At 37.6% G+C, this 23,622-nt stretch overlaps 2 protein-coding genes and 2 long non-coding RNA genes across 5 annotated transcripts in view; 1 reads left to right on the top strand and 3 right to left on the bottom strand.

Moving 5' to 3' along the window:
- The window catches only part of LOC117573983 (protein tincar), a 44,379-nt gene that overhangs the window by 3,540 nt on the left and 17,217 nt on the right, over positions 1 to 23,622 (top strand). For both annotated transcript variants that reach the window (XM_034257531.2, XM_034257533.2), the window contains exons 2-3: positions 16,778 to 17,443; positions 18,340 to 18,455. In XM_034257531.2, coding sequence (XP_034113422.1) covers positions 17,125 to 17,443; positions 18,340 to 18,455 — 435 coding nt within the window. In that variant the 5' untranslated portion in view covers positions 16,778 to 17,124. The remainder of the gene's footprint in view (positions 1 to 16,777; positions 17,444 to 18,339; positions 18,456 to 23,622) is intronic.
- LOC117573986 (uncharacterized) lies at positions 9,078 to 9,468 on the bottom strand. Its single transcript, XR_004572743.2, has 3 exons — positions 9,376 to 9,468; positions 9,258 to 9,322; positions 9,078 to 9,199 (listed from the first exon to the last, which is right to left on the bottom strand). It is a non-coding gene; the product is annotated as an uncharacterized LOC117573986 (long non-coding RNA).
- LOC117573985 (uncharacterized) lies at positions 15,285 to 15,592 on the bottom strand. The gene is made up of 2 exons (XR_004572740.2): positions 15,516 to 15,592; positions 15,285 to 15,465 (listed from the first exon to the last, which is right to left on the bottom strand). It is a non-coding gene; the product is annotated as an uncharacterized LOC117573985 (long non-coding RNA).
- LOC117576752 (trypsin I-P1) lies at positions 20,653 to 21,812 on the bottom strand. Its single transcript, XM_034261785.2, has 3 exons — positions 21,653 to 21,812; positions 21,413 to 21,590; positions 20,653 to 21,358 (listed from the first exon to the last, which is right to left on the bottom strand). Exons 1-3 carry the CDS (start codon positions 21,729 to 21,731, stop codon positions 20,698 to 20,700), a joined length of 918 nt encoding a protein of 305 aa, XP_034117676.2. The 5' UTR covers positions 21,732 to 21,812; the 3' UTR covers positions 20,653 to 20,697.

Raw genomic sequence — 23,622 nt, 5'->3', positions numbered from 1 at the left:
ATTTCTAGGAAATTCTTTTAATTTAAAATCAATATAAATAACAATTTCACATACTTAACGAATGCTAAACACTTTAGGCTAGAACAATGTTATTTTAGCTGCAATAACAGACAAGTTGAGAAATTAAGTATACGCACATCCAATTTGCACTTCAGGCAATACCGCAAGGGTTTCTGATTAAAGCACACATTGCGTATCAAGTTTCATATAAACTACTGCTTTAATTGCTTGCTTAACTTTAACTCGAAACTGACTTTAATAATGGAGGCGTAACTTACTGGTTTCATGTGCTAAATAAATTAATTGCATGCGGTCATTTTTCTCTCATTCGCCAGCCTAAATAAATAAATAGGAATAATAAATAAACGTTAAGTCGCCGTTGGACTCGTTTAATTACCCTCTACCCATTAAAAAGCTGGCAAAAAAAGAGTGTATCATTAGCTCATTAGAGGATTTTATCTTTGCCTCGGACTTTCTCACTCGCAATTATTACGAATGTGTTGATTAGAGAGGAAAAATTACAAGTAAAAGTACTTGGCAAACAAACGAATTATTTATTTTCACAAATGCACACATACTTCTCTCCACTTCACTCCACTCCACTTCACTTCACTTCACTCTCTTGCCCATCATTTGCTGCGGCCAAACTGGCCGTGAGTGTGTGAGTCGCAAATTGTTTGCTTTAACCCTGCCTTGTCCTTGCCTTTTGCCTTGCATTAATTTTAATAGAAGCATTTGGCATTTGTGTTGTTGCTGCCGTCGTTGATTGTTTGATTTTCATTTGCCTAAATTGTTTGCTTGGCATTTCTCCATTTTCTATTTTCCATTTGTCTGATTAATTGCCAATCATAAATCACTACAATGATTTTTACCCTTTTATTTTCACCTGACGCTGACAGTTGATTCATTCTTTTTTTTGGAATACACTAACTTAGGGTAGCAAGAATTTTTAAGAATTTGGAAGGAGTTTATCTAGAGCTTGTCTCAACGTATTCTTTTAATATTCCTTAAGTCTCTTAGCGTATTTAATATTCGTTTAATCCGTTTTTTCTATATGTGAGATCGATATAAATGTATTTGTAGATTAACTTTTAGATTTAACCTTTTTCCCTCGATTATATTCACATTTTTTGCTCGTGTTTTGTCTTGTGACTTGGTTTATTCCACTCTGCTGCTCCTCGGCTGCTTGGTTGCTCAGTTGCTCAGTTGCTTTGCCTTCCATATGGCAGCAAATAAATATTTTATATGCTCAACTCAATATGGCGGCTGTCGTGCCGCCATTTTGCCATTCGCCATATTTCATTTCCGCTTGTCGTTGCCTTTGTTTGTTTTGTTGTTGTTTTTGCCGTTTGCCTTTTGCTGTTAGCTGTTTGCTGCTGCAAAACTCAATTATTTATGCATGTCACGTCATTTTCGGCTAACCAGCAGCAACAACAACAACAACAATGAGAAAAACAACAACAATTGAGTTGGGTAAAAGGAAAATTTGCGCAGAAATTCAAATGTCACTGGCAAAGCTGCGGCAACTTTTCTTCTTCTGATATATTTTTGGCCAACATTTTTGCAGCTGCCTCTAATGTGTGTTCAGTTAGGTAGGCGTGGCAGCTAGGTAGGCGCTGCTTATTAGATTGCGAGCATTTTTTCTCTCGTTTTTTTGGGTGTTATGTGTGTGTGTGTGAGTAATGCGTTTGGCTAGATTTATGGCATGAGTCGCAGATTCTGTCCAGGCATGTTGTAGGTTGTAGGTGGCCTAGGTGGCCACACGTGCTGCACGTTGAAGGCAATTGAATTGTAATTTTCGTATATGACATTTTCATTTTTATGTCGTCGTCGCCGCACACATAATTTTTCATTTCTTGTAGGGATTTGCGATGCTTTGACTTTCGAGCTGGCCGCACGTCGAAAAATCTTACAACACAATTAAAAATTATACGACGTTGCAGCTGCTTGGTCAAAGCTGTCAATCAGTTGGTCAATCATCAATCAACTGATTTTTCTGGTTGTCATTTAAAGCTACTCTTTAAAGCTTCTATGCTGTAGTATATCAAGTATACGCCGCGTGAATACACAAATTGCATTTTATTTTCGATTGGCAATAAATTTGATATAAATTTCACAAAATTAAATCCACTCACTGGCTTAATAACAACCACAATAAAATTTAATATTAAACAAGAGCGCGAGAAAAAAAAATATGAAATCCAAGCGGCGTTGACTTCAATGAAGCGTTAAATTGAATTGTTGTCGCTGTTGTAGCCACATTTATTGCTGTTGTGTGTTTTTTTTTCCGAGGTTGTTGTTCAGGCCCCCCCGCGAAGCCCCCTCGCGCTCAATTACCCTAGAGTCTGCAGTCTATCTAGTTAAATGTTATTACATTATTTGCAATTTGCCAAACAGTTGAAGATGCCACCAAGAGAGAGAATGAGAGAGAGAGAGAGAGAGCAAGCGGTTCGTTTTACGACCATGCAAATGGAACGAGCAGAGTTCCCCTAGGGGGCAGCCAAAGGGGAGAGACACATTGTAATCAAGTCATAAATTGCTCAATGCGCCGGACCGGAACTTAAACAGCGTTCAACCCGTTGCCTAACAACAAAATGGAGCTACTTTTGGCCAGCACGTGCCTTACTTACACACTGGCACACCCATTCACATAAAAACCACACACACACACAAACACATACATTCAGAGAGCAAGCTGCAGCCTATAGATTTATCACAGGGCAGTATCCTTCGCTTTGCGTTTCAATAAGAAGGGATTAGGTTTTAAAGTAAACTACAAACGACGAGACTTCTGCGTTCGCCTGCGTCGTTCCCAAAAGCCAATAAAAAGCACAGATCGCATATCTGTGTTGCCAAGACTCTTAACCCGCCCCCGAGCTGGCGATAAGTGTTATATTCAACTGCCAGCTGTGATTCTCTAAAAAAGTTTCATGTTACCAAAAAGAACGTGTCCCATTCACTGCGTCTCTGCCTCCGCCTTCGCCTTCCGCCTCCATAAATGGCGTCTTTTGCCATTGCTTTTTTTCTCTCTTCTTATTACTTGTGTGTGTGTGCGATTCAGTTATAAATTTACTTATCACAATGTGCCGCCGATAAGAAGGTAAAATTTGTCCGCCTTAAACTGCTGCAGCTTGAGTACTTCTCGCTTAAGCTCTGCCTTGTACCCTGTTCATATCAAATGCACTTCAAGTGGGTATGCCTACTGCAATCGATTTGATTCTTTTTGAACTCAGACTACAACTAACCATACTCTGCTTTTACAGGGTATACAAATCACGCTGACTTGCTGAAAAACTTTCAACTTCAAACAATAAACTTGCTGCGTGGCATGCAGTGAATACGATTTTTGGTTTTCTTTTGCGCTTTTTTTGTTTGCTTCGGTTTTTGTTAAGGTTAAGGCAAATTATGTGCAACATGCGGAAGGGCATGGGAGGCACTGTGCCACATGCCACATGCCACTTGGCAGTTGCCAGATGCCATATGCCGCATGGCTCATGACTCATTCACTCCCATAGCCAACGTTAACGGCACTTAACTTTCGCACTTTGAAAGATGTTTGTTGAGTTTTAAGCTTTAGCTTCATATAATTTTCATAAGGCCAAGTGGAAGAATTTGGTACTCACAAACATTTTGTTCAAACGTCGCCGTCGCCGTCGCCTCAAGTGGCGTTGGCCAACCAAGCGGTAATTCTGACAGCCTCCCAGTGTGGCGACTCGGGGAAGGAGCGAAGTGGCAGCGATGTGGATTAAGCGTGGGATGCGGCAATGCAGAGCGGAGGGAGGGGAGAGGGGGAACACTCTCTGCAAAATGCCACAACCAACCAACCTCAAGTGAATCAAGTGAATTTATTTTTGCCTTTTTGGATTTCGTCATTTGGAGTATATATCATAAGCAGCATAATTTGATTGGAAAACTCGACGACGTAATGGAGGTTTTACATACACTCGAGTGTATTTTCTTTTTCATATATTGTAAAAGCATATTGTGTGTATAATTTATGGCGTAGGCCACTTCATTTCAAAGTCTACTGTTTCATTTTTAAATTGAATATGAGGTTTTAAGTGGTAGAACAGAAATTGTGGCGTTTCTTTTAAAATGTTTTAACTTATAGTATTCAATAGTTGTTATAAACAAGGAAAAAATCTACAGTCGAGTATGATCTATGAAATACCCGCTATCCATTTTGTATAAAATCAAGTCAGAGCAGTATTATTCTTAAAATATACTACATTAATATACCACAAATACCAAAATATACCAAAGGCTAGTATATGTATATGTAGATATAAATAGAGTATAAAAAGTGTTGTAGTATTCTTAAAATATACAGAATTAATGTACTGAAAAACATTAAAATATACCGATGGCTATATTTGGTATGTTAATAAAGTTGTCCAGAACTTATTCAACTAATTTCTCATATATTTATATTTTTTATTAAAATAGTATATTTTTATTTTCATTTAGCGCAAAGAAAGCTCAAACGGAGCAACTTAAAAAATGTGCACATTGAGTGTTAAATTTCCTTTTACAGTTTCAATGTTAAGCTCTCTAGTTTCCATACTTTCTTTTCGCCTTTTCTGTTGTTCATACTTTCTCGTAATAGTATTAAATTGCAAATTGTTTTATTTATATTTAAACTTGCTTGTCATTGTCTCAAATCTATTGTCATCAAATGGTTTTTTTTTTAGTTCTATAAGTAGCCTTAATTCCGCTCAAGATTTCCACAATTTACTTTATTGTCTTCACATTCTCCATATACGATATTGAAACTAACTTAATCCCTACACATTCTGTTCACATTCTTTTCAATTTCAAAGGGATTCAACATATTTAAGCACTTACTTTGCTTTCCCTGCTTTTCTTCTTAATTTCACACTTTGATGTCTCGCTACTTTCAGCTGTTCATCCTTCTTCTTTTACTCTCCCATTCAAATGCAATACTTTCTTCTGAGCACTAACTTCCCTCCACTCTACTTCTTCGCTCCCATCTTTGTACTCAGATTCAATATAAGAAAATGTGGAAAAAATTTCAAAAAACCCAATGAGTAGTAATTATGCGCACAATATTTCTGTGGCAATGAATGGGACAAAAGTTTTTTTTTTTTTGCTTTGCTAAGAAAATTTATGTAAAACTAATTTGAAGTCGCCGCAGTATTTTTTGTTTTAAGATTTTTCGCAGTGTTGTTGTTGCTGCTTTAGTTCCGCTTTGGTGTTTGGTGCTCTCTTCTAGAATTTCAATTAAACTTTGCGTCAGTTTGTCGTCGTCGTCGTCGTCGTCGTCGTCGTCGCGCATCACTCCGGCTCCAACGCCAGCTGTCAACTCGGGCAGTCCCGAGGCGTCTAATGGAGCTGCTTGCCTCGCAGTCTGCTGGTGTTGCAGGGTGGTGTGTGGTGACAGAACTTGGGCGCGTCACTGTCAACATTTGTTGAACACAAAATTTCAGTTTAGCATTTTACGCTTGACGCGCTGCCTAATGGTTGAATTGGCATAAAGAGCGACGAGCGAGCGAGAAAGAGAGAGAGAGAGAGAAATAAAGGAGAAGGAACTCCGACTGAGTGAGAGAGTCGGGAACTGGCAACAGCTATCAAATGAATAATGCATTTTTATCCACAATTTAGCCGAGCTAAAGTTTTACCCACCTTTTGAATGCAACACCTGCCTGCCATTTCCCCCTCTCCCCTCACCTGCGATGCGATCGTAAACTTAATTACGAGTCCCGTGCTCGGGAAATGGGCTAAAGTGGGTAGAAGTGGGGGAGCGTTTGGTTTTGTGCCAGTTTTTAATGCAAATTGTCAATAGTTGTTCTTTACTTTGTCTTGGCGGATTTTTCCTTTTGCTTGTGTCAGCTCTTGTTCTTTTGCTTGTTGGCCAAGTTAAAAGCCAAACAACTTCATTCATATGCATAAACTGCAATCAAAAACTTTGTCTTGCCTGCCTGCTTTTGCTTTTGCCTTTGCCTGCGACTTTTCCGTATTGCAAAAGTATTTTCAATTTTTAATAATCGTGGCTTATACGAGCGCCTCTCAGTCAACCAACCAACGAACCGAGGCAACAAACTAACCAACCAACCAAATGCAGGAAAAGGGGGGAAAAAAAGGGAAGAAAGCGAATTCTAAAGTAGATAAACGATGGTGATGCCATTGATGGAGATGCTGCATGTAAGTGTATAAAGATTGAGGATGATAAAGATAAGGACAGGCACAGAGCCAGCAAAATGAGGAGGATGAGCTGCAAACACCACACACACACACACACACACACACACACACACATACACACACATGCAAAGATGTGGCATAAGTATGTTGTGCAGCAACAAAAATTTTATGAGATTTCTTTTATGCATGCATTTTTATCTATCGATGCAGAAAGTTTTTGCGTGTGCTCAGAATGCTCTTTACTCTATCGCCGAAGGGCTTAACCCTAGAGAGATGCTGATGAAAATCGGTCGATAGCATTGAATGCCTTAATTTAGGTCATAAATTTCGGTATTAAAAGGAAGAAGTTATAAATTTTATTGATAACATTTCGGGTTATTTCGATAGAATTGACAATTTCTGTTTAGAGATTGGAATTAAAAATTAATCCTTCAAGAAATTTGCTATTTCCTTATTTATATATTTATATTTATTTATCTCATTATCAATCTATCATTTAGATTTTTCAATAGCAGCGCATTGAGTCTTCGACTTGGGATTATTTTTGTCATACTTAGTTTTGTCGCTTTAGAGAAGTTGCTCTGCCATTTGGCCTCGTTTCAAGGGTTCATCCATAGAGTTTTATGCAAATATGCGCAAATGTGTTCATTGCTTGAAAGTTTATGACACTACCTTCATCCTCCCGCTGAGCACTCTCTCGCTCTCGCTCTTGCTCTCATTCTCTCTCACTCTTATCTATCTATCTCTCGCTCTCATTGTTGGAATGCTCGTGTCATAATCTTTGACAACTATCGGCATTCATGCGGCAGGAGGCATGTTACCCAAGTTTCCTCTGGCATTTGATTTGCTGACTGGACTGGAGTGCAACAGCTGCCAACTGACAACTGTGTGTGTGTGTTTGTGTGTGTGGTCTCACTTATTCTGCGACTGCTGCACAACAACAACTACAGCATCAGCATCAGCTGCAAGTTGTTCAATTTTCCTGACCCGTCGAACCAAAATAACAATAGCAACAATAACAACATCAGCAGCAGCAATAACGATAGCAGCAACAACATCATCTTTGTTATTTGCTCTCGCGTCAAATGTGACCAGCAGCAGTCTGAACTTTGCTACTACACTGAGAGAAATATAGAACACGATTTTATATTTTCATTAGAATAATATTTTCATGAAGAATCCACTTTCAATTATGCATGCTGTAATCCAGCTTTGCTGCATTTATGAAAACTCATCTCGAAGCTTAGAAAAATAATTCCGATTGATTTCATTTTAATTTGAAATCTTGGAGAAAAAATAATCCTTGCTGATGTGAACTAAAACAAATATTGAAGAAAAATAATAATCCTTGCTTATGTGAACTAAAACCAATTTGTTTTCTCAGTGTTTGAGAGAGAGCTGGAAAAACAGGAAAAGGGTTTTATGCTGTTGCTATTGCTGTTGCTGCTGCTGCTGTTGCTTTATTTGTTTGTTGGTTTTCCGCTCGCATTTCATTTTATGATTTTTGCCTCGTTTCCTTTTTTCCGTTATGCGGTGCGCACAAAGTTTTCCGACATTAAGTGAAATTGAAAACTGCTGTCGACTTTTGTCTTGTCTCAATTTCTGGCATGTGCAATTTTTAATAGCTCGCAATGCCATAAGCTCTTCGCTTCGTGCTCTCTGCTCTCTGCGGTTGCTCTCTGTGTGTACAGACGGACAGACGGACGGAGAGACAGACAGAAAGAAAGACAGATGGATAGACAGATAGTTTACCAGTTTGCTCTCGTCTGTCACTTGGCTTATCTTTATAGTCGTGCGGTCTTTGCTTAGCTTTTGCTCTAGTACTAGATATACATATATTTTATCATTGAATATTTTAGTAGAATTTCTCATTTTTCGTTTGCAATTTGATTGATGTCTAGGTTGATGAGCAGCAAAGAGAGAAGTATGTACTAGAAGCATACTGTTGCCTGCTACGTTTTTGCTTGCTTGTATAAATTACAACATTTCATTTCAACCGTTCATCGTCGTCTTTCTCCTCCTTCCCCTTTTCATTGGTTGCTGTTGAAACTTGTTTTGCATATTTGAAAATCATTTCAATTTCCAGTCTCTCGTCCTGCATACAAAATTTGCACATTTTCTATCTATTGCATTTTATTGTTGTCCTGTACAGGCATGTTCTAAATAATTCAGTGCTTATTGACGGCTTTTGTGGCAAGTAGCATGCATACATGCTACAGATTTAAACATCTCTTCAATGGAAACCACAAACTGTTGCAAATCTCCCGTTGTGACTCGCACAATAGAAAATCAATTAAGCTGCTGACAGGCCTCTCTAAGTCCTTGGGCTTAATGGACCAACGTTTTATGAGTCGTCCACAATGTATGCTGCATTTCCACACATTGCTCATACGCCCCATATGACCCACAATGCCGATTGATGTGTAAACAACGTGCCAATGCCGTTCATTTCAATTGCAATCCAATCATAAAAACAATTAAGTCGGAAATGTGGGAAAAGTACGCGCTTTATGTGCAGTTATGTGCCAACATTTTTAACGTTCTTATTTGTGCTAAGTGTGCATAAAGTGTGTCTCCCTCTCTCTCTCTCTCTCTATCTGCATATCCTCTTAATCCATCAATCCACTCGAGCAAAACCTGTCAGCCGTACGTACGACAGCAAAAAAAGTCAAAGCTGGTCATTCTAATGAGAGACGACAAGCCGAGCCTTCTGCGATAGATAAAAACAAGATTGAAATTCTGCGAAGGCGTTTGGTTATGCCATCTTTCTTTCTGAAGTCATGGTGATTGCTTTCTTTGACTTATCGTTCACTTCAACAGCATAAGATTTTATTGTTCTGCTTTCTTCAGCCCTGTTTTTTGTTGTATCAACTCCAATAATTAATAATGCATTAATTAATAAAACACAATTTTGATTTTGCAGTTTTTATTGGGTTCACACTTTATGCTTATATCTAAATTGTCTATTTTTTTTCTATATTTTATCAACGACTTTAATCATTTTCACTTCAATTTGTTATTCAGTTGTGCCTAGAGTCTGTTGTAGATCGTAAATTATTAGTTGATTCAGAAACAATAATTTAGAATTTACGTACAATGTGAATGACTGAAGAATGAATATGACAATGAGTTTTCACCTTGTCGCTTGATGGCTAGAGTTCTGTAAAAAAAAAATTTGTAGGCTTTGAAAAAACTTATTTAAAAATTGCTTACTATATCTTTTTCAGAATGTTTTTATTTATGTATTTTGATATACATATGTGTGTATGAGAGTTGTGTTAAAGAATGATAGAAGTCAAATTTGTTTTTAGGTAGATAGAAAATTCTGGTGAGAAATTTGAACTCAAGGCCAACTAGGATTATCTTTTTTCTTCATTAGATAACATGTGTGTAAGATAAAAGAATACTAACGTGAATACAATTCAACAAGATAAAGTTAGATATTTATTTCAATAATAATATAAATGCAACAATTCAACTGGCTTTGCAAATATGCCTCAAAGTTGTCTTTGAGTAGATCAAAGATGATATCATTATAATGTTGGACTTCATAGAATAACTTCAATTAACTGAGTTTATCTGCAGCAGTATTGAATTGATATATGTATGTATATGTTCTGTGTATTTTGTTTGCTTTGCTTTTCATTTTCCTGCTTCACATGCACATTTTTCACAAACATGCTGACTTGTTGTTGTTCTCCATGTGGTTTGACTGGAAACATTGCTGCTGGCATATAAATGAACAGGAAAGAAAATCCAGAATCCTGGCCATTTGCCGCTCTGCCACGAGTCATTGCCAATGCAATTTTCAACGTTCAGCTGCAGGGCAAACACAGAGAGAGAGACACAGAGAAAGAGAGAGAGAGAGAGAGAGAGGGGAAAGTAAAGAGGTAGGTTCGAGTGGGGCATAGGGACTCGAGTTCGTTTCGTTTAATTAAAAAACCAATTTGAGCTGTGACTGCTGAAACTGATGGAAGCGGGTGAACACCAAATGATTCACAATAATCAAACAAAAAAGGAAGCAACACATAAAAAACAACACTCAAACAAAGCAAAAAAAATATATAAAGAAAAAAGAGAAAGCGAAAAGAAAAGGAGAGAAAGAGAAAATGCAGAGCGGTAATTCTGCTCGCCAAGTGATCGAATACTCATATGTCGGCTGCACACTCAAAGCGTTTTGCCAAGTGCGCACTTTCTTTCTTTTGAATGGGGAAGCAAGGCAACGTAAGAAAAGCAAAAGAAAAAGGAAAAACCTTTTCCACAGGTACTACATACAAGCAACCAAGCAAGGAAGCAAGCAAGCAAGCAACGCCCCGGGAAAGTAGGCAACACAATTTGGTTCTGACAAAATGTCGCTTAATGTGGCATGTCCTGGCCCATAGACGTACACACTGCCATTTATATGTAGATGTTTATGGGTATTGCTGTGTGTGTGTGTATGTGTGTGTGTTTTGGCCACCTGTGCGTGTGCATGCCAAGGGTGGCTTGGGTCAAAGGGCAGGCAGGCAGAGACTGAGGCTGAGGCAAAGGTGGCTTTTTCATCCATCGATTTTCTTAAGCGGCAAAAACTTTTGTGCTCACAAGCTGCAAAATTCATTCATGCAACAACTACCTACGAAGCAAGCAAGCAACCACAGCAACAACAATAACAACTGACGACAATTGCACAACAACAGCAACAACAGCAACAACAATAACAATAACAACCCCCAATTCTTTGGGTGGTTCAGTGGTTCGCTTTTTCCTGCTCTGTTCTGTTCTGTTCTGTTCTGCTATGTGGGGTTGCCTCTACTCAAAATCTACTCAAAAGCGATAAATTCCCGGCGTTTTTACGAGCTTAGCTCGGAATGCAAGCGTACGAGAAAAAAACAACATCAACACTGCCAGAATTCCTATGTCTGGCGCAAATTTCCATACACTGCGGAAAACTTTCACAAAATTGAATAAAAAACTTTGCATGAAAGTTGTGTACAAAAATCTAAAAGCATTTGTAACAATTGCAAAAAGCTTTTATGCAGAGTGTTTGACTGCTGTTACTTTTGCTTTGTATGCTATTTAATGTAATTATGCTTAGTTGCATAACTATTTAATTTATTATTTACTTAAAGTATTCTAATTTTTGATGAACTTGTTGAGGTATATTATGATTGAAAGTTTAGCTAAGTATGTTAACAAGTTACGTACCTTTATCCTTTTTTACAGATTTCTCTACATTTATTGTTCTTATTCTTAGTTGCATAACTATTTAATTTAATTGTTTTTCAAAGTAAATGTATTTTTGGATAGCTTGTTAGGCAACAAATGATTTACAGATTAGTTGAATATGTTAACAATTTACTCAACTATTTACAGTATTATTGATCAATAATAGCAATTCAAGAAAGCTATTCAATAAATAATTATATATGATAAAAATCGGAAACTGCTCTCGGGTCTTAGTTGCTTTGGTTTGTAATTTAGTATATTTTGTACACCATGGTATATTTTCTATGTAGTGGTATATCTATATACCAGTATATGTAGTAGTAGATATACATACAAGAATACTAATATATAGAAAATATACCATGTATGGATATACCAGTTATAGATTTGGTCTACTTAAGTGTTTCTTTGGTATATTAATTTGGTATATTTTAACAATCTTTGTCTCATTTCTATGGCGTTTGGTATATTTTAATATTTTATATATAAATTTGGTATATTTTAATAATTTTGGATTTCATTTCTTTACTTAATGCTTAGATCCATAACTATGCAATTTATTATATATTTAAAGGATCTGAGTTACTGAAAGACGTATTAAACAAAAACTAATTTCAAGGTTTAGTTACATTTGCTAAGAAGTTGCTCAACACAATGGTTTTTTTTTTTAAATTCCTTTGCATTTATTTCCTTAAATTCCAACTTTTTTCTCAGTGCATTAGCGCAACCCCCAAAAGGTCAATGTTGGGGGATGTTTTCTTTCTATTTAGCTTTGGCTCTCTAACGCAATTTAAGCGCCGTCAGAATTGGCGGCATTTCAACGCATTGCGCTGTGCGTGCCACCAAATGTGCTTTGCTCTCTCTGGGTTTTTTGGTGGTGGCATGCGGCATGTGGCAATCGTTATCAGAATCAGCTAAATGGATGCAACTGTTTTGATTTCGCGACTCCCACTCGTTTCCCGCTGTTAATTTATAAACTCGTTATTTATTGTATAATTTTGCTATTTTATTCGCTTTTAGAAGCAAATTTAATTGCCTTCATAAATTTTGGTATTGCATTTCGTTGGCTTTTTGGCTATTGTTATTATATAGTTTGCATTATTACTGTGCATAAATCATTGCAACTGACCCAGTTGCCACTTAAAGCATGCCTCAACAAAGAAAAAATATATAAAATAAAAGCACTTTTTGGGTGCTTTGCTTTGGTTTTGGATTCGTTTTTGTTAGTTTTTTGGCTGTCGTGGCACGTCTGAGGCAAGTTGAAATTGAAAAACGTCGTCGTTGTCGTCGTACGAGACACGTATTAGCTCGGCACATGTGTAAATCCAATTCAAAACATGCCACGTGCCGCATATACGAAAACACACATGCAACACACACACACACACACATAACCAGACCGAGACACGGTGCCAATTTCCATGCTGATGCAGCAGCAATGCACAAAAATTTCGTTTGCTTTTCTTTCGCCCCTGTTTGAAAAATACATTCAACACAACTCTGAGCGACTTGAGAGTCTTGATGGTGCGCTGCGGTTGTGGCAAGGTGGGTGTTGCATCAACAAAACGTAAAGAACTGGCAACAAAAAAAAAAAAAAACAACACTCTTTTGAGGGGTTTTGTTTTGTATTTGATTTGGGGTGCCCAGCTGCAAGCGTTGCAAGCTGCATACCATAAAAATACTTGCTACAAAATGTGAAATGTCGAGTTATGCAAATGAGCCAAATGCGGCAGAGAAATGAAAATGTGCAAAACAAGGACTTACGACGACTCCGAAAGAGGGGAAGAAGAACTAGCTGCTGCAACGAGCGTCAATAAATAAATAAATATAAATATGAATTTATAAAATGAAAATGAAAATTGACAGCTGCTGGTGGTTGCCTGTGGCTAGCTGGTTGCATGCAACATGCTGTGACAAAAAAAAACAAAATGAAATGGGGGGAATATTTTCTGTGCATTTGTGTGTTTGCTTTGTTCTTCGCCTGGTTCATTTAACTTGAAAAAGACGTCGGCTGGGTGTGGGAGGGAGGTGCATGAAGTGAAAGCCACACACCAACACACACACACATACCCACACAGACAGATGGAGCATAAAAACTGGTTGCCCATATAAATTAGCATGAGTGGACTTTCAGGCACTTCCGCCTGAGGCGCAATGCCAAAGCCAAAAAGGGGCGCAGACACAGTGCAGAAAGTGGGAGGCGTGAATGTACTAGACTTGGGGCCTGCATTGTGGTTAGAGGGGAAAGGGATGGACGGAGGAACGGAGGAAAGGGGTCTGGGCATGCCCTCAAAAAACAGCTCAAGTGCCATTTAGCATATTTTGGTGGCTGCTTGCCGCTTGCTGGTGGCATGTGAAGTGGCAACGAGGCATAAACATAGTGCAGTTGAGTGCTGGGCGTTTCAACGAGTCTGGGGGCAATGTGTAGAAGAAGGAGTTGAAGTTGCTTTCATGGGAGAGAGTTGTTGTTTTTAAAGTCAAAGTCAAAGCACTACTGCTAACCAGATAATGGAAAATTGTGCAAAACTTTCGAGGCGACACGACTATAGAGTGAGCTACAAATGGCAATTGAGGGAGGCGAGACACACGAGATAACAGAGAAAATACTTAAAATTCATATTGATGTGTTGCAATTAAGATAGAAATATTATAAAGTGCAATGTCTGTAGAAAAAGAGTTGAGATTTGAAATAAAACGTCCTAAAGAAATGACTAAGAGATGTAAAAATATGTTAAAAGAATGAATGTGGCAACCATGGCAACAGATGCAGAGTGAGCGACATTTAGTCAAAAGTTTTTTAATAATTTAAATTTAGGTCGCGCGCTGTGCAAGCGAAAAAAGCAGTGGAAATTATTAATTAGACAAGCGCGTATAAAATGTGTGCACTTCTTTGCTAGCTCTTCTCTTTCCCATATTAGAATGGGACAACTAAAGTTGCGCACTCAAGGTGCATATACCCAGTGCAACTACATTTGAAGGTATGAAAAGCGCATTTTAATTTCACGCCTTGACTTCGCAAAGGATACGCAGGAGACGCATGCCAATGACACATACACAAACACACACGTACGCAGACACGCACAGGAGCAGCCCATAAAGTGGCTGTTTCATTTGCGTGAAAGTCGTGAGAACGCGACAAATTGCCCCAAGGTGGGAAAGACACAAGGAGTACAGAGGAGGAGGGAAGACTCGAGTCTGAGCTCTGGTAACTGTCACTGACTTAAAAACAAAGCAAATGCCCCAAGGGGAGGGATGGAGAGAAGATGATGATGACGATGAAGGGGGGGGCAAAAGAAATGTTAGCATCTGCATTTATGACTTTTGCGGCAGGCTAATCTGATGCTGAGCATGTCAAGACACAAGCAGCCAGGCAAGAAAACCACCCCGAGACAGGACGCAGACCCAAGACAGAAAGGACTAAGCATGAATGCCACATGGCCGAACGGCATGTTCGGGCTTAAACGCTGGCACAAAGCGAGAGACAAACAAACATGTTAAGATTGTAATTAACATAAAATTAATATCAACATGTAAAGAGGAAGTCCTTGGAATAGCTGAACAGGGAATAAGCAGGCAAGCAACTCTGGGATCAAGCCGACTTCCCAAGACCAAATACGAGTGTAGATGCAAAAGCTTATATGAATATTACAATGTTTGCTTCCTTTGCTAACTTGGCTCTCTTATCTTATGTTGTAGCTAAGCAAATAAGCCGTTGCATTTGTCTTTGGCTTCCAAGTTGATGTTTACTTGCAGGTAGACTATATTAAATTGAAGACAAATCTAGTTGGAATCATTTTTAATTGAATTTCCAATTTGATTATTATTTTAATAAAAAAAAATAATTGTTTCGAAAACTTTTTCCTTAGAAATTTACTTAAAGCGATTTGAAATCATTTCCAACTAAACATAAAATTAGATTTTGGTTTTTGAATTTTTATTTTGGTTACACTTTATGCTTATATCTAATTTGTGTATACATTTTTTTTATTATTTTTTTCTCTCGATTGTGTGGTTTTATTTTTCTGTTTTTCAGTTGCTGTTGTTGTTGAATGCACCCATTCTCTCCATTTGCGCTCTTGTTTGCTGTTTATTGAACTGCTACAAAAAAATGGTCAGCTTTGAAAAAAACTTATTTAAAATCAGCTTACCTGCTTTGTTTTTATTCCATTTCGGAAATGTGTATAGATGGAAGATGTGTTTAAGACTGTTGGAACTAGGAATTTTTGTAAACTAAATAGAAAATTCAGTTGGGAAATTGAATTCATGGCCAACTCGTTATGAGAATAATTTACGCAAACTCAACAAGTCAATGTTAGGCTATAACGCAAATATAAACAATGAAATTTATTTGCAAATTTCCACATCAATTTTCCCGCATTTGTCGCTTGCCAAATCCAATTCCCCAAATCCCGTTGTTCAACTTGGCGAACGGGTAATTATCAATTATATTTACTTAACGGATTACAGCACATTTTAAATTGGATGTAACAGTTACGGTATTTTTATTTTGCTTTTAATAACACGTGTAATAACAATTTGTACAATTTTTTTTTTTGTGCACGACAAGCAACAAATGAAAGTTCGCCTCACTTTTTTGCTTCTCCTGGGAGGCAGCGGCGGCTGATGAACAAAACGCAACATTTTGTACAGCGACAGACTCATAAATGTTAACGGTTTTGCGGTTGCTGTTGCTGTTTCAGTTGCCTTGCAGCAAATCCTGACCAGAACACGCACGCCATGTTGCAGTCGGTATCCTTGTACCTGGCTGCCATTAGCGTTAGCTGTCTGCGGCCTATAATTATGCATGTTGCATGCGGCTCAAAGGCGCGACGCATAAAACATCCAGCAGACAAAGACGACAACTGGGACATACTATATATACTTATATATACCAACTACTATATATACTGTATACTGTGTGTGTGTGACTGCATCCCTGGGGGCCAACATTTTCTTTGTTGGCGGCTTAATTATGCAACTGCAACAAATTGGTTGTTGCTACACGAGGAAGCGTCAGTCTGGCAACTCCTGCAACCCGATTGATTTATGCCTGAAATTCGCGAGTTTTCGATTTTTTCTCATTTTAATTGTTTCTTTAAATTAAAGTCAAGAATATTACCAAAATTTAATACTGTTTAATATTACAAAATTTGTTGCAATTTATCTACAATTTTAACCTAGATTTAATTGGTAAACTCTAATTACAATTTTGATTAGTTGCAGATTTTCATATTCGTTTTACCGTTTACACAGTAAATATTTGTAATTAAATCCAATTAGTTTTGAGGTTTCGGCTACAAACTGAATTTGCAGATATTGGCAAATGGCGAAATGAATTTAAATATTTTAAGCAAACACATTAAAGCACACACTTATTAATAGTATTGTTTTTCCTACTATTTGATTGCAGATTTGATGAAATGTAACTACACAAAACAGTCATAGAGCAAAAGAGGCAATTGGCTTATTTATTGTGTTAAACATGCGACAGCAATCAACAAAAACTGAACGCTATAATGAGGCATATCAGCGAACAAATAATATCGCCAATAACAATAACAATCACCAAACAAACGACTGCTATTGGAATGAGCATCACTTAAGCAAATAGAAAATCAACGCGACCAAAATCAATACAAAATCAATAGAAATAGCTGGGAAAATTTACTGTCAACAGCGAAGGACGACGACAACAAAAGCAGCGTGGTGATAAACGAGACAAACAAAAGGCAACAAGATAAATAAACTCCATTTCAAATGGGTGGCAAAAACGGATCTAATGGCCATGGCGGTGGAGGTGGCGGTGGAGGAGGAGGAAGTCTCAACTCTTCCATTTGCAATTCGGTGCTTACAAATGCAACGACAGCGAGCAACAGTCTTAGCCAACAGCAGCAGCAGCTTCAGGCCAAATATATCAAGTCGAAACGACATCAGAGTCGCTATAGCAATCTGCAGCATTCTGGTCACGATTCCAGCAGCTATCTGCATCTCAATTCGCTCTGGTCGATATGGTACGGAGTGTTGTTAACACTCTTTCAAGGCTATTTGGCTATGCATGGCGCCTACAGGTTCCTTGGTAAGTTCTAAAAATGGTCATTTGTGATTAGCTTACTGATATTAAATGCAATACTCGACAGCAGTTTAAGATTTTTTGAACTCTTGAGGAAAGTTTTCTTTTTGATTGAGAGATATGTTAGAAGTAGAAAGTTAGCTGGTGTCTCAATTTTTGATAAACATAATAATAACAAATAATAAATCCTTATGATTCCTGAACATTCTTTTGCAATAAGATAAGAAATTCAATAGCTAACATATGTAAATAATATTTTTTGGACGGAAAACCCAGATTGTTTATTATATTTGCTTTTAAGCTATATTTTGAATAGAGTAGTATGTCGTTATACCATGGTATATTTTAGTGTTTTATGTTTTTATATTTTACATGTTGATATATTTCAGTATTTAACTGGTATATTTTATATTTTTATATTATATATTTTGAAATACTTCAGCATTTTACCGGTATATACCATGGTATATTTAAGTATTTTATATGTTTATATTGTACATGTTGGTATATTTCAGTAGTTAACTGGTCTATACAATTGTATAATTTAGTATTTTATATTGGTTGATATATTTCAGTATTTTATGGTATATACCGTTGTATATTCCAGTATTTAACTGGTATATTCAATATTATATTTCAGTATATTATTATATATTTTAGTATATTTCAGTATTTAACCGGTATATTTAATATTATATTTCAGTATTTTATTATATATTTTAGTATATTTCAGTATTTTCTGGTATAATAATCCGGTAGTCGAGTACACTTACACTTTAGCTTTCCAACATGTTTGAATTTATAGTATAAATAACTATTTATTATATTATTTTTTTTTTACATTTTTTAAGTCTTTTGTCTGCAGTTGATGGATATTAATTATCATGGTTTCTTTTTGACAGGCTGCTCGCTAATCCCCTGGAAGATTGAGCCCGTTGGCGAACTGAATCTACAGATTGTGCTCTCCGGCGTAGTTTTTATACTGCTGCCCGTGTTCTTTACATCGGCTGTGTTTAAGGTAAGTGATGCGTTTGACTGGCGATTTTAACTTAATTTGGGATCATGAAATTAACAGTGTGGCTCGTTTGTCTGGCGGCCATGTGAGCAGAGACATGGAAGAGACGTTGTGCTTGATAATTAAATTTCCCTGTTGTTGCATTCTGTTGCTGTTGCTGTTGCAGCAGCCTGATGCGATTTCTGTCTGCAGTGTGGAGAGTTCTTTGTTTGTGTATAAACTATTTTTAGTGGCATTATTTTCGTTATTAAATTCATTTGGAAAAACAAACACAGCATACGCTGTGTCCTGGTCTCACTGCAGAATGGCCACCACACACACACACACACATACACTCGTAGACAATTGCATTGGTTATCCTTTCACATACACACACACACATACATAGTCATGTGCTGCCGTTCGTGTCCCTGCTTTTATCAGCATAATAAATGCAATTATGGCTTTTTCATATTCCATCTCTGTCGCTCTTTGTCTTTATCTCTCTTTCTCTGTCTCTCTCTCTCTCTACCCTTACTCTGGCATTTTATTTATTGTCCATTTGAAGTGCATAGCAGACGTTGGCACTGGGCAAAAACTCGATAGAAAAATGCAATAGCTTTGCAAACGGCTTTCTATATACCCTTTCTCTACATAACCCAGACAACGTGGCAAGAAAATTCCCATTTGCACTCAATGCTGCATCTCATGCGACACTCACTGTAAAAGCCACTTAAAGTGGCTGTTGGCTGCTGGCTGGCAGCTGGCAGATAGTATGTAGCACCATTTCCTAGATGTAGGTGTAGATGTCCTTTTGCTGTCACTTTCGGTGTTTGGACTTGTTGTCTGGACACGCTATTTGCCTGCGGGTTTTGCACAAACACGAGTAATTGGCTTGGTTATTTATTTTTTTTGTTGCTTCTCGATTTTTGACAACTCTGTTTCTCTCTTGCACAAAAAGCACAAAACTTATTGAGCATGGCAAGCAAACGTTAGGCAACAGGCAACTGTTTGGATTCCAAAAATTGTATGTAAATAAACGCAGAGACCACAATGCTCTGGCCTGAAGGCAAACCAAAAGCCGCCTATCTGTCAGAGCACAGTTCGGAGCACTGTGAAAGCAATAAGGAGTAGGAGTAGCAGCAGCAATTGTTCATCATATGGCGCCCACTTAATAAAGACCAATTCATTGACTGTCTCGTCTCGTCTCGTTTCGATACGATTCACATAAAGTTGGCCATTGACGCGTGGTTATCAGTGCATTGGCAGGACACAGTCACATTCACATTCACATCCACCTGCGCTCTTCCCTCTTGTCAGTGTTGCTCTCGTCTATTGCCAATTATTCATAGTTTTTGTGCACATTTTCAATGCAGACAGACGCGTATTTCTGTTATGCATCGATATTGCCTCAAAGGCAAAGCTGCAAAACCCCGACAATAACTGGCTACAGTTTTTGGGGGAGGGGGCAGGATATTCATGAGTTCGTTTTATGGATAACACGTCTGAATGCCATTTGTCTAACAGACTTTTAGTTTTAAACTACATATTTATTGTACATTTTTGTCTGCCATCGCCTGGCTGTAATTGAGGTGTAACTTTTAGACCAGCACTTTAAGCAAAATAATTGTCCAACTAAATAGACCATTTATAGTAAATGCATTAAAGATTTATAATTTTGAAATAAATGCAAAGTAGTAATGTGAAGAGAAAACCGAAACAAATTTAAGATTAACCATTTTGCAAAGTATTATTCGAAAATAATTAAACAAAACAAGTAAAGACAAAACTAAACTAAGTGAATTTTAGATTAACAGCTTTATAGTATTACTTTGCGTATACTTAAAACGTGACAAAAAATCCAAGCTAAACAGCTGGCAATAATAGTCTATATTCCATATTACAACCTACCTTTATTTATTTATTTATTTAAAGGTTAGCTATAATTAAAATTAATACTAACGCTATTGGTAAAGCAATGGCAGCGAAGGCCTTCAGCTTAGTATTTACATATTTACATAATTACATATTTACATTTGTTTATTTGTTATTATTAATGTTATTGTTAGAGAAGCTGATATGTATTAGATTTTTTAAGGAATTCAACCATTTTAATTATATTTTCTGGGGTTGCGTTTTGGAGGATGGATATGGGATGTAGGTTTTGAAATATGTGATTTTTGAGATGTGAGCTGGCAATAATAGTCTTTTTTCCATATTACAACCTACCTTTATAGTTTCTGTATTTTCACTAAGCACAACAAATTTATACACTTGATATTGCCAAGATTAAACAACTGATAACCACATAAAAGTCAAAGCATCTTTGATCAACTCCATTAAAGGGATGCATTTTCAAGAACTTGCTATAGTCGAGTGATGAATTCGCTCTTTCGATCCACTTAAGAAAATGCGAAACATTCGTATAGACGCCAGGAAAGAAATCTCTGCCACAATCGACGCCCCACGAGACGATGCCCGTGAGTTGACCTCTACAGACCAATGGGCCACCTGAGTCGCCTTTGCAGGCATCGATGCCGCCTCTCAGATAGCCAGCGCAAATCTGTGAGATGGGCAGATGATTGTAGATAAACGAGCACAATCGCTGGTCCTGAATGGGCACAACTCCCTGATGCAATGCACGAAATGGATTGCCCCAACCGCTGATGAGGCACAAAGTGCCCGGCTGCACTTGTTGCGTGGCCAACGGCAAGGCGCGTGTGGTGTAATGCTGCCAAGGAATATAGCTGTTGAGGAACACAAGTGCAATATCGTTCTCCAGCGTGAAGGGGTGATAAGCCTCATGGCCGATAATCTCTTGCACCAAATAAACCTGACCGAATCGCCCAAAAGTATTTAAATGTGAACTGCCGCCGACAACAATGTAATCCTCGGGATCATTGTACACTGGCGGATAAGTCGCATTGCTGTGAAACAGATTAAGATTGAGATATGTTTGGAGTAGTAATTGATTAACTCACTCGGCAAAACAGTGAGCTGCAGAGCAAACCACACGCTGAGAGATCACTGTGCCGCTGCACATGTGGCCAGCTCCAAACTCTATTTCATCGAAGGCGCGCAGACGCACCGAGACTTGATAGGGCACAACCTCGATGCTTATGGGATGACCACCAACGACTTTGGCATGTGTTTCTAGCTCTGCAAATCAAAGATATATTAGCAATGAATTCACGATTCGAATTCTGAAATAGTTCTCTGACCAGCGACAACAGCGAGCATCAAGTGTGAGAGCAGAGCCATCAGCAATTGGCATTGGCATCCGCTGCCTCTCTGTTCCATTGAATTTACATGAATTTAATAGAATACTCAATTTCAAACTGGATAATTTTGACAAGAAACTAGCAGCCATTAATAGTAGAACAATAATGATATTGAAGTTTTGTTTTAAGCGGATTAACATTCTTGAATTGTTGCTTAACCCAATTGAAAGATTTCAAGTATTTCTAGAAAGCTTAAGTGTAAAGTTTAGCAGCACATAGAAGTGAGCTTTCAGTGGTAAACTTTGTTTTTTATATACTGCACTTTTTTTTTGTAAATTAAACTAAAAGCCACAACAACCGCACACCACATGCACATCGTAATAATCAAGTGGGTCGCTGATTTTGGTAGAGCTAACAGACATACACGAGAACGACGACGACGTCGAGTGTGTAAAAACGTTGAAGTGCCTCAGGCAGCGGGTGCACATACTCCACTCTGCTCCCCTCTGCGCGGCTCTGCTCTGCTTTGCTGTGTTCTGCGCCTTTTTCGCTGGCCACAGAAGCTACACTTTAGTTCATTCGCTGGGGGGCTGACAACCGCGAAATGTCGGCACGTTTAAATGTATTATCTCGCTGGGCTAAATGGGTATGCATTTGTTGTCTCACTCGCACAGCTCTAGCTACAGGATATAGGAGAGTTCTCCATGTGTTTGTGTGTGTGGGTGTGCACTCCAAATGCGTTACGCTTTTTGCAAATTGCAATCATTGTTGTTGCTGCACAGCAAACGTAACGAAATGAAACTATAAGCAAGAATTGCTGCAGCTTATGCGTCTAACAGATGCTCTGTAAAATATTGAAGCCACGCGATAATCGAGATGAATTACAGGGTATTAGAGAAGCTAGAGAAAGCATATGCGATGGCAGTTTCAATCTCTGTTTGTCTCAGCAGCTCCATGAAGTCTGCTTGTTTTTAATTTAAAAGCCCAACAGCGCACATTTATTTATATGCTGCACGTGATTTTTATGTTCACTTTGCCAGCACACACACACATACGGAACACACACTCACGTAGTAGAATATAGTGTAGTACATGGATCTACACACACTGTATAAATATAAATATTTCATTTTACCATTTGTCACGTGCATTTTTTATGCGCCAACGCGTCGTATACGCGATATTCTCACTGCCATCACACACACACACACAAATGAATGAAATGCAAAAAACCCAAATCACCCGCAATACATTTTGCGCTTTGTCGTAAATGCTGCCGTTGAATTCATATTTTATTTTCCATTCTCACATTGTTTTTTTTTTTTTTTGCATTTGCAGTTGCTTTTCTCTCCGTGAATTGTTGTTATAAGTATTTTATTTTATTAATTGCATATAAGCTTTTACGGGATAAAAAGTCGAGGGGGCAAAATCGTCGTTCATGGTTATGTGGCATGCACAGGGATTTCATTTGGGAATTTTTGTGAATGTCTCTTTGTCGGTTGCGGCCCTAAAAGGCTTTCAATTGATTTATGTCTGGTCATAATAAATGCAATTGCGCTACAATTGAAATGTGAGTTGAAAGTGAAAGAAGTGCACTATTAGTGTGCATTAATTATGCAAAATGCGGATTAGAATTAACCAAATCACTCAAACTACATATTTTAAAATATGATAATGAGTGTTTGACATTTAATGCGTCATTGAATTTTACTTTCTTTAAATGCAAATTACGCAAATGCAATAAATACTATTGAAAAATTAAGATAAATTTATTATTTAAGTGATGATATAATATCAAAAAGGCAATCTATGACATGCTAAGAAATTCATTGCTTATACAATAAAATGTGTTGTTTTGCTCACTAATTAATCAGATGAAATATAAAGCAATGAAAATGCAATACAATTTTAATAGTTATTGAAAAATACCTGAACAAAATAACAGAAATAAAGTGTGCAATAATACTTAT

Source organism: Drosophila albomicans, chromosome 2R, assembly GCF_009650485.2.
Source record: "Drosophila albomicans strain 15112-1751.03 chromosome 2R, ASM965048v2, whole genome shotgun sequence".
Lineage (NCBI taxonomy): Eukaryota > Metazoa > Arthropoda > Insecta > Diptera > Drosophilidae > Drosophila > Drosophila albomicans.
This window is presented reverse-complemented; position numbering and strand designations above follow the sequence as displayed.

Bases quoted from the DNA above. Each gene is read 5' to 3' on its own strand.
- LOC117576752 (XM_034261785.2), bottom strand. From the start codon at position 21,731: ATGGAACAGAGAGGCAGCGGATGCCAATGCCAATTGCTGATGGCTCTG. The intron at 21,591-21,652 runs GTCAGAGAACTA...TTTGATTTGCAG, and splicing joins GATGCTCGCTGTTGTCGCTG to AGCTAGAAACACATGCCAAA. The intron at 21,359-21,412 runs GTGAGTTAATCA...TCTGTTTCACAG, and splicing joins GCAGCTCACTGTTTTGCCGA to CAATGCGACTTATCCGCCAG.